The sequence below is a fragment of the Marmota flaviventris genome, chromosome 6 (assembly GCF_047511675.1).
Source record: "Marmota flaviventris isolate mMarFla1 chromosome 6, mMarFla1.hap1, whole genome shotgun sequence".
Classification (NCBI taxonomy): domain Eukaryota; kingdom Metazoa; phylum Chordata; class Mammalia; order Rodentia; family Sciuridae; genus Marmota; species Marmota flaviventris.
This window is the reverse complement of record NC_092503.1, coordinates 117165169-117175955: the sequence shown is the minus strand read 5'-3', so window position 1 is coordinate 117175955 and position 10787 is coordinate 117165169. Positions and strand designations below refer to the sequence as shown.

Below are 10787 nucleotides of genomic sequence, written 5' to 3'. Positions count from 1 at the left end.
AAGCGGGAAGAAGAGCATCCCAAAGACTCAGAATGATCTGGATTTCAGGTTGGTTTCTTCCTGCACACTTAGAGGTAGCCTGAAAGATCGGTGTGAGAGTACTGCCCTAGAGCCAAGGGGTCTAGGACTTCAGAGGTGGAAATGTGTGGTGGTCTCAGCCCTGAAGCCAAACTTCTCTTCCTTTACAGTTTTGCCTGTGGCGATCCTAACATGAGAATGAGAATAAACAAGTGAATAAATAAAGGGATGCTTATGTAAGAACAAATAAAAATAATTATAAAGCACATCCCATAAACCACACAGCCTGGAGGAGCCAGGGAGGGGCAAGAGGCAGGAGGAGCGTGGGAGGTGGGTGTCCCACACGGGCAGCCTCGCCTCTGGGGGGAGGGGATGCTGTCCTAGAGGGAGGTGGCTTGTGACTCCTACGCCACAGCAGCACATCAAAGAGGGAGGCGCACGCGGATCCACTGGCAGAGGTTTTGCAACTGGGTGTGTAAAGCCTCTCGCGGAGGGTTGAGTGGCATCCTCCTGTTTGGGCATGGCCCTGTGTAGGGAGCCGTGAACACTCCTAGGTGTTCCAGAGACAGGCAGAAGGCTGGGGAGCCGGTGCCAGAGATGGATCCAGCCAGGCAGTGAAGCCAGCCGCAGGGTCGCAGGACCAGGACCCTGCTCATGGATTTGGAGGACCTTCTGCACCTGATCCTGAGTCAGAGGCCCCTTTCCAACCTTTGAGACTGCCACCTGGCAGGGTTGAACAGGCCCGGGCGGTAGCTGTCTGAACCACCCGTGGGTGCCCGGGCCAACCCAGTAGAGACGGCCACATTCCAGGCTCTGGGCTGGCAGGGAAGCTGACAGCGAGTTCCCACAGGGATTGGCAGGCCAGGCTGAGGCAAGCAGGCTCTGAACGGTGGTCCCTCCTCCCTGTGGAAGGCCGGAGGCTGAGGCAATGGAAGAGCAGGTGTTCAAGGGGGACCCAGACACCCCTCATTCCATCTCCTTCTCGGGCAGTGGATTCCTCTCCTACTACCAGGCTGGGGTTGTGGATGCCCTTCGGGATCTGGCGCCTCGGATGCTGGACACAGCCCATCGCTTCGCAGGGACGTCGGCGGGTGCTGTGATAGCAGCCCTGGTCATCTGTGGGATCGAGATGGGTAAGGGCTTTGTTCTGGAGGGAGGCGTTCAAGCAGAGCCTGAGGAGGCTTTGGAGATGCTTTGGGGACAAAGCCAGGCCTGGGAGGCAGGAAAGGAGGAGGTGGGTCAGTGGGACAGTGGGCGGGGTCACAGCCTTTGACCCGCTGGGTGAGTGTGGACCCAGCATCTCTCCTTCTTCTTCAATGTCCTTACCTGTGAGCTACCCTGTGACTCAGGGCCCCGGGTGAGGGAAAGACAGTATTGCTCTCAAATATCCTGTGTCAGAAGTCATGCCAAGGGCTGGGATAGAACTCAGTTGGTAGAGTGCTTGTCTTGCATGCACAAGGCCTGGGGTTCAATCCCCAACACCACAAGGGAAAAAAGGGGGGTGGTTACAAGGAGTTATGCCAGGACACAGTCAGGTAGGGTTTTGTGGTCTCTTTTCAAATGCAAATACCTTTGGGAGGGGTGACAGGTCAGACCTATCTTTCCCCTTTTCCAGGTGGCTGGAAAGATGTGACTTGAGGGTGGGGGCCAGGGCAGGAGGGGACCAGAGGGGAGAGACTGGAAATCAGGGGTCAGGGCAGAAAATGGAAGCTCTCACTTCACCCTCTGCCCTGCTGATCCATGGTCCTTAGAAGGAAGGGGCCACCCTGCTGACCCAGAGGGAGGACCACAGAGCCACGCCTGGAGCAGACGCCTCCCAAGGGCCCCCTGGCCACTGGACTGCAGCAGGGACATTTGCTCACCTTCCAGGTCCTCACGGAGCAGAAATTCTAGGAAAAAAAAAAGAAAGAAATATAATAAGCATTCAAACAAGAAAGCTTCTAATGTAATGTCAGGAAGTGATAGAATCTAGAATGAATTACAACAGGACAGGGACAGAGGATGAAGTGGGGGACCATATTTCGTTTTACATCATTATTATCATTTGTTGTAATGGTAGTGCTGGGAATTGAACCCAGGGTCTCTTACCACTGAGCTGCATCCCCAGACCTTTTTATTTTTTACTTTGATAAATTATGAATTGCTGGCCTTGAACTTGTGATCCTCCTGCCTCAGTCTCCAGAAGGGCTGGGATTACAGGCTGCCACTGCACTTAGCCGGGGTCTATAAGTGGTTGGCGGGAGGTGACATCCAAGCAGTGACCTGCCGTAAAGAGAGAAACAGCCCAGAGGCTAGTGTTGGGGGATGGAGGAAGACAGTGGGAGGGGGGATTGAGGGGCATCTGGGCCAGCTCAGGTGGCCACTGCAGCCAGCTCTGACTTTATCTGGCTCCTGTGAGCACTGGCATGCTGGGATGCAGACAGCGTGGGCAGGTGGCAGAGAGCATGTGCATGTGCTCTACAGATGGGGTCCAGCCCTGCTGTTCCGGGACCTGGGACCTGGAAGAGAGTACTAGAGCTGTCCGTGCCTCCGTGTTTTCATTGTAGAAGGCAGATCTGAATATGGCTCCTTCCCAGGGCTGCTTAAGGATTCAGTGGGCTCACATGAGTGAACGGCCCATAAAAGCGCCTGGTATGTGGGCAGGCGCTTGGGACCTGTCCACTCTCTGAGCTGGGCAAGGTAGAAACTAAGTTGAGGGATGAGTGTGGCTGGCCAGGAGGACGGCTAGAGTGATTGGATTTGAAGGGACAGCCGTGAGACCTGCTGAAGGCCCAGCTGCACCGGGTGAGGAGGAAGGGGTAGCAGCCTTACCCCAGAGCAAGCAGGGCGCCTCCCTGCTAGGACCTCACTCTCTGCTGGCTACAAGTCTTTGCTTTTAGAACAGTAGCCATGCCCATTGACTGGGGACCTCGTGTGTGCAAGATGATATTTTATTTTTCACCTTTCACAAGGAATAAGTGAAAGTCAAACAACAGGAAAGTATATAGAACGGAGAGAAAGCCTCTGTTCAATCTGCTGCCCTGAATCCCACTCCCCCTCCTGTGGCCTGTGCTGTCAGCGTGGATTGTTCCAGATCTTTTGTGTGTGTGTGTGTGTGTGTGGTGCTGAGGGTTGAACCCAGGGCCTTGTGCCTGCGAGGCAGGCACACTACCAACTGAGCTGTCTCCCAGCCCCCAGATCATTTTTAAGCACAGAGTTCTCTGTGAATCAGTTCGTGCCTCTGTCACCCAATGGACCAGCCTGTGACAACAGTGGGCCACAGGGACCCTTTACACTGAAACCTGGGAACAGGCCTCCTCTCTGTGGGATCAAGGTCCAGAATGTGCGCTGCTCCTAATGATGCAAAGTTCAGGGAAGGGTGAGGTGCGGTGGGCCTCGCTCCCCCCACTCAGGGCCCGTGAGACTCATCCACGTCCCTCTAGCCTGGTTCAGGCACTTGAACTGCCGGGTAATTTACTAGTAACTGGCCCTTCCTTTGTATCAGGCGCTGTTCTCTGTCTCTGGCATATTAACTCATTCTGTCCTCACAACAACCTCTGCAGTGCAAACGGTTATTATCCCATTTTATAGAGGAGGAAACTGAATCATGAAATGCTCACATCACTTGCCTGAGATCGTACGAGCAGGACTTGGAAAAGCTGGAATTTGAACCCAGTCTGGCCAGAGTCGACACTCTCCCCTTTAAGTCATGCTGGTATGTCAGGGCGGGCATGCTGGCTGTGTAGACAGCAGGTTCTGGATCAGCTCCATCTAGCTGAATGACTCTCCAAAATAATTGTACCAATTTAACCCCGAGAAGCCTGTAGGAGCTCTAATTGTCGCCCCCAGAGTCATTTTTCCTTGGTAGTGTCAGACTGGAAAGTTCTGTGTCAATCTAACACACCTGGAATGATCTCAGGGATTCGGCTTCCGGATTGCTCGTGAGGGTAAGCCTCTACCTGTTCACCGACCCTCCTCCTCTGTGACTTGCCAGCTCATGACCTTGCCCTGTTTGGGTTTTGCTCCTGAGTTACCCTTTTCTTTACCTTCTAGGTGTTCCTTATGAATTCTTACACTGGTTATCAGCTGTAGCCTTGCACCTAGATTCCCTACTATGAGGCTTGCCATTTTCTTTGTGCTATATTTTGTCACTCAGGAAATTTTCACAAAGTCAAATGGACACAGCTTTTCCTCTTACAGTTTGTATTTTTTAACCTTCATTACATGGTTGCTTCTACGTTGTCTTTCAAAAATTTTAAGTCTTTCCTATTTAGGTTCATCCATCTGGAGTTTATTTTGTATGTAGGATGAGGGAAAGACCCAATTCCTTACTTTGCTGCTCGCTTAGAACACTGCCTTAGGTGTGTTCAAGTGCCTGCATTCCTATGAGACTGTCCTTGGAGTCTCTCAAAGTTTCTTTGTCTAAGTGGCCTAATTTCTGGACCAAATGACACTGTGTTAAACATCATAGCCGTATAATAAGGACACGTCTCATATGGCAAGCCCTTCCTATTTATTCCTTCTTCTTTATTTTGCAAATATTGCCTTCATTCTTTTTTTTTTCTTTTTGGCACCAGGGATTGAACCCAGGGTTGCTTTAACCACTGAGCCACATCCCCAGTCTTATTTTTATTTTGAGACAGGGTCTCACTAAGTTGCGAGGCTGGCTTTGAACTTGTGATCCTCCCGCCTCAGCCTCCAGAGTGCTGGGATCTCAGGCGTGCGCCACCGTGCCCAGCTGCCTCTATTATTCTTGTCCTACCCTGAGAAACACTCTGCTGGGATCTTGATTGAAAGTGCTTCTTCCTATTTATAAATAGAATCTGTCTCTCTATTCTGGTCTTTTTGTCCTTCAGTAAAGATTTTGTGTGTCTTTTATTGGATTTGTTTCTGAGGGTCTTATAGTTTTTGTTGCCACGAGTTCTTTTTTTCTGAGGCATTTTCAGAGCTAATGGACTATCACTGATAAAAGGAAGGTTGACGGGTTTTGCATACTGATCTTGTTTTGAGGGACCTTGTTGAACACTCCCGAGAGTTCTGAAAGTTTGTCAGTAGATCATCTGGTATTTTATGCATAAGTAGTAATGCTATATGCCTGTAACCAGAGTTAGTCTCTCTCTCTCTCTCTCTCTCTCTTTCTTTTAAATAACTTTTCTTTCTTTCTGTGGTGCTGAGGATAGAACTCAGTGCCTCATACATGCTAGGCAAGTGCTCTGCCACTGAGCCACAACCCTAGCCCCTTAGTGTCTCTCTCTCTCTCTCTCTGGTACTGGGGATTTAGTCCAGGGACACTCGACCTCTGAGCCACATCCCCAGCCCTACTTGTATGTTATTATAGACAGGGTCTCATTGAGTTGATTAGCGCCTTGCTTTTGCTGAGGCTGGCTTTGAACTCACGATCCTCCTGTCTCAGCCTTCAGAGTCGCTGGGATTACAGGCCTACACCACCACATCTGGCTCTTAGTCTCTTTTTTTTTTTTAAACAAAATTCTTAAACTCCTGGTTCCAGGGACTATCCCCTCAAGGACACATCCCTGTCCTTTGTTCCCAGACTGAGCTCTTCTGTCCTGAGGCTGTTTGTCCCTGTGAAAGCTGAGTCAGTGAAGGGTCCAACTCCTGACTGGCCGGTTCTGTGACAGGGCTGATTTGGAGGCTTGAAACCCTTGGTAAAGTGCTTAACACAGTGCCTGGTTTTCTTTTCTTTATTTTTTCTTTATACCTTTATTTTATTTATTTATTTTTATGTGGTGCTGAGGATCAAACCCAGTGCCTTGCATGTGCTAGGGGAGAGCTCTACCGCTGAGCCACAACCCCAGCCCTCTTTCTTTTTTACATTAGAGCAGTGTAGTCGTACATAATAGTTGAGTTCATCCTGACAAAACCATACATGCTTGGAATTCGATTTCAGTTCATGCCTGGTTTTCACCAGAGATGCAGCAAATGTCCCATTCCTTCATTCATTAACCTGATGACCACCTGATTAACATGGTGGTCTCCATGACAACTAGTGGGCTTCCAAAATTTCCAATCTGAACTAGAATTAAAAAAAATATCTCCAACTTGTATTTTTCCAAAATACAACTTGTATCATTTTGAAAAATAACTTTTTTCTTACTGAAGAATGGATATTCGGTAGACTTGAAATCCCATTCCTATTTAAGCTACTGCTTGTACATTTCTTCCTATATAAATCGCATGGAAAGACCTTGCTCTCTCCCTCCCTTCTTTCCACAGTGATAGTTGAGCATATACTAGGTCCTGCCAAGGATGCAAAGATGTCAAACCAAAAGAAACTGCTTTGCCCTCAAGGCGTTGACAGTCTACTGGAACTTGAAGGCAGCCACCAAATAAGCCCCCCCCCCTCCCCCCCCCCGCAACAAAGTTCCAACTGGATATTAGAAAATTAAAAGGCAAAGCAATAAGCAAACACCTCCAGTCATGGAAAGCCGCCTGGAATTAACTGATGAGCTAGTGATGGAGGGTGAGTGGAAGCTAGACAGGTAGAGGCAGGTTGGGCAGGAACCCAGGCCTCTGAGCAAGAACGCGGCAGGACAACATGACAAAGCCATTCTGTGCAGCAGCATGGTGTCACTGCGTGGGGGACAGAGCAGGTCAGCTGAAGTTGGGGTTTCAGGGAGGTGGGCTTGGGCCCAGGGACGGCTGCCCCAGGTGGGAAAGCCTCCAGAAAGAGAGCCACGCCTCGGGCCCTGCTCCAGGTACCCGAGGTCTCCAGCTCACGGCCTGAAACCCACAGTGACAAAGCCTTGCTTATATTGTGACTGAGTAAACATAAGTCTAAACGGAGCCGTCATGACAGGATAGTCAGCATACTCTGGGTCACAATTTTGACATTCTTTTCATTTTGACATTGACATTCAATGGAAAACTGTTCATCAGGACCCTATATTGTTGCTTCTCAATCTTTTATTTTTTCTTCTCCTAGAGATTTTTAAAAATAGTTCTTAGTTGTAGATGGACACGATATCTTTATTCTATTTATTTATTTTTATGTGGTGCTGAGGATCGAACCCAGGGCCTCCCACATGCTAGGCCAGCGCTTTGCCGCTGAGCCCCAGCCCGATGCTTCTCCATCTTGACTGCACATAGAATCACCTCCACTGCCAGGGTCTCCCCTCACTAAGTAATCTGGGGCAGCACCGGCATCCCTGGCTACGAAGGCTCCCCAGGTGGTGCCCATGTGCGGTCAAGGGGGAGACCAAGTCCTTTTTGGAAAGCCAAGCTCTCTCACTGGGCGAGGTTCCGTGAGTCTGAGCAGGCTGTGGAGGTGAGCCGGTGGGGCCTCTCATGGAACAACCCATCACATACTGGACCAGCCACGTCTCTGGATCTGATTATTAATGGGAAGTGGGTTTTTTCAGGGTCGAGAAAAACAGCTTCTCTATAGCAGCGTTGGGTTGGATGGGTTTCTGAGAGGTCCTCTAGCTGAGCAGGCCCAATGGCTGGCCTCCAAGTCCCCTTAGCCCATCCCCACACAGCCCGCTTTGAGAAACTGTGGAGTCGTGTGGTACAGAGGCTCCTGTGGCTGTTTCTCTTTCTCTCCCCTTCCCCCACCACTTTAAAAAATAATTTGAATGAAATATAATTCACATACCATCCAATTCACCCCTTTAAAATATATAGCACAGTGATTTTTCACATATTCACAAAGTTGTGAAATCATGACTACAATCCATCTTAGAACATTTAAGTTATCCCCAAAAGAAATGTTCTTTAGCTGTCACCTCTTAACTCCTCCATTCCCCCAAGTCTCTGGCAGCCACTCATCTACTTTCTGTCTCTTCAGGTTTACCTACTCTGGACATATATTATAAAGGGAGTCATATAATATGTGGTCTTGTTTCTGGCTTCTTTGACTTAGCATAATGTTTTCAAGGTTCATCGGGTCGTAGCAGGGGTCAGTGTTTTAATCCTCCTCATGACTGAATAATATTCCATTGAATGGACATACCACATTTATGTATCCTTTCATTAGATGATGAACATTTGCTTTGTTTTTACTTTTAGCTATAATGAACAATGCTTCTGTGAACATTCATGTCCATTTTTAAACTTTTTTAATATGGAAAATTTTTAAACATATTGCACAGAACAATATAACAAACCTCTATGTCCTTTATCACAGTTGACTATATTGAAAAACCAAATGTCATCTCTATGTACCCAACATTGCTTTGTTTTAGTAGAGAGGTTTTTAGATCATTTTTATTTGGAAATCTAAAAACCTAAAACTCACAAAGAAGTTGCATGTACCTTCTCTTGGCTTTGCTTCTGCAGAGCTTTCATTTCTCTCTCTATAGATAAAGGGGCGTGCCTGCAGAGTGGCCCCGGGGGGCACAGGTTGGTTGGTGTGGATGCAGCACAGAGTTGAGCAGGGCAGGCAGCTGTGCAGTGACTGGTCCCCTGCTGGGGGAGGGGAGGGCAGGACTGAGCTGAGTTTTAGTCAGCTTTTTGCTATGTGACTAAAAAACATGACAAACACAACTGTAGAAGAGGAAAAGTTTATTTGGGGCTCACAGCTTCAGAGGTCTCAGTCCATAGGCAGCCGGCTCCATTCCTCAGGGCTCAGGTGAGGCAGAACATCATGGCGGAAGAGTGTGGGGGAGGGAAGTGGCTCACGTGATGACCAGGCAGCAGGGAGAGACTCCCCTCACCAGATACAAAATACATATGCCGGAGGCGCGACCCCAGGGACCCACCTCTGCTGCCACACCCGACCAGCCCTCAGTCACCGCCCAGTTAATCCCGTGGGGGGTTGAATCCACTGACCGGGTTGAGACTCTCACAACCCAGCCATTTCTCCTCTGAACCTTCTCTAGGTCCAGAAGAAGGGCAAGATGTGTCCCCGTGTCTTTGTGCACGCTGTCCCCTCTTCTAGAGGTCTCATCCCCTCACTCCTCTGTCTTGGCTCCTTCTCTCTATCCTCAAGGCCCGCCTCCAGTGTCCCCTCCTCCCGTGTCCCCTCCTCTCAGGCCCTCCCAATTGCCATCAGGCCCTTAATCCATCTGCTGTAGGGTGGCCGGTCTTTGCCCCAAAGACCAGAAGGGCGCAGACCTCAGGACAGCTCTCTGGATTCTGAGAACAAAAGCTACAGAATTTTCCTGCAGTTGGATCTTGTGCCCGACTGGCCACGCACATCACTCTCACGACGGCTTCTTGGGGGAGTTTAGCAATGAGGGTGTTAGGGTTCCAACCTATGGTGGCCTGGCCCCAGAAGCCACGCTCCCTGCACCCCTTCTTCCCCCTCTGGTTCCAGGAACCCCTCGGCCTCCCTCCCACGGCCTCCCTCTGGGAGGCAGTGGTGCCCCCAGGTTTGGGCTGCAGAAGCTCTCGGCATCAAACCTGAGGGGCTGATGGTCAACTGCCTTAGTTGGGTCCACAGAGGCTTCACCAAGACAGAGGGGGGCTCTTGGCCCTGGAGACTTTGTCCTCAGCCCCCCACAGCTGGTGTGGCCGCTGTGCAGTGTCAGGACCCAGTCCCCTCCCATCACCTTGCTCACAGGTGTGGCCTCTTCCTGGGGTCCCAGAGGGCCATGTCCTCATTCCAGCAGCCAGAAAGGGGAAAGGGAGGGCACACAGGGCACACCCCTTCCCTCCCTGGGCAGGACTCAGAGATGATGCGCATCCTGGCGGCCCACATCCCAGGGACCAAAGCTTAGTCACAGGCCCTACCTGACTGCACAGGAGGCTGGGAATGCAGATGTCGCTTTGGAAAGCCATGAGTCCAGCCAGCCATTGGGGGTTCATTGAAAGGCGGGGAGAATGAACATTGGGGACAGCTAGCAGTCTCTGTCACAAACCATAACTGGTCATCTAAAATGATGGAGACACTCTGTCCCCTTCCTGGGGCCAAGACTGTGACTCACGACCACAGGATCAAGTCAGTCTGTGGGCCAGCGGGGGCTGACATCACCCACCTCACCCGGCTCCTTCTCTCGTTGCTGTGATGTCCAGTTTGCCCACAGAATCCGTCCACGTATCCCCAGCACTGGCTGCTGTCCTGTTCTGATTGCTTCAAATGTTCTGTCTCGTTTCATCAACTAGATGAAGGGTTGGTCAGTCAGATCTGCTGGGCCCCATGGCTCCCACGTGCTGCCCGTAGAACAAGACCTGCTTGATTGCTGTCTGTTGGCGGTGACAGTGAATGCATCGCTCTGATTCCTATTTTGGGGTTTGCCTGGCTCTTGGAGAATATTCTTCAGTTATAGACGTGACATATAACCCTAGGATGTTGAAGAAGGAAGGCCCATGGATCTGATTCCCTCGTTTTTCAGGTGATTGTATTTAGATTCTGGTAGAGGAAGTGACTAGATGGAAATGGACCTCACTTAGGTCAATAGTTTTCAAACTGTTATTCCAAGAAGTACCAGAGTTCTGTGCATGGGGAAGAAAATCAGGAGGAGGACACACCTGAAGCCCTGGCTTCAACTTAATATAGACCTGGTATTGTCTATCTCATACATGGAGTCTCTTTCTAAATTAATTTAAAGAAAATCTTTTAGCTTTTTTTTTTTTTTAAGTTTGAAAACCATTTGTTTCGGTCAGGTTTTAGACACTGTGTCAGAACACTTGAGACTGAGTAATTTATAAAGAAGAGAGGTTTATTTGGGCTCATGGTTCTAGAAGTCTAACAGCATGGCACCAACATTTGCTTGGCTTCTGGTAAGGGCCTTGTATTGCTTCAACTTATGGTGAGAAGTGGAGTGTGTGAGAGAAAAAGAGACAGAACTCTGCAGATAGATAGCTAACCCATTCCCTCAATAAAGACATTA

The 10787-nt window shown here is 49.7% G+C and overlaps 1 protein-coding gene across 1 annotated transcript in view; it reads left to right on the top strand.

The window, feature by feature from the left end:
* The first annotated feature begins 946 nt into the window (after positions 1 to 946).
* The window catches only part of Pnpla1 (patatin like domain 1, omega-hydroxyceramide transacylase), a 34211-nt gene continuing 24370 nt past the window's right edge, over positions 947 to 10787 (top strand). The window contains exon 1 of the mRNA XM_027943506.2: positions 947 to 1151. Within this exon, the coding sequence (XP_027799307.2) occupies positions 947 to 1151 (205 nt within the window). The remainder of the gene's footprint in view (positions 1152 to 10787) is intronic.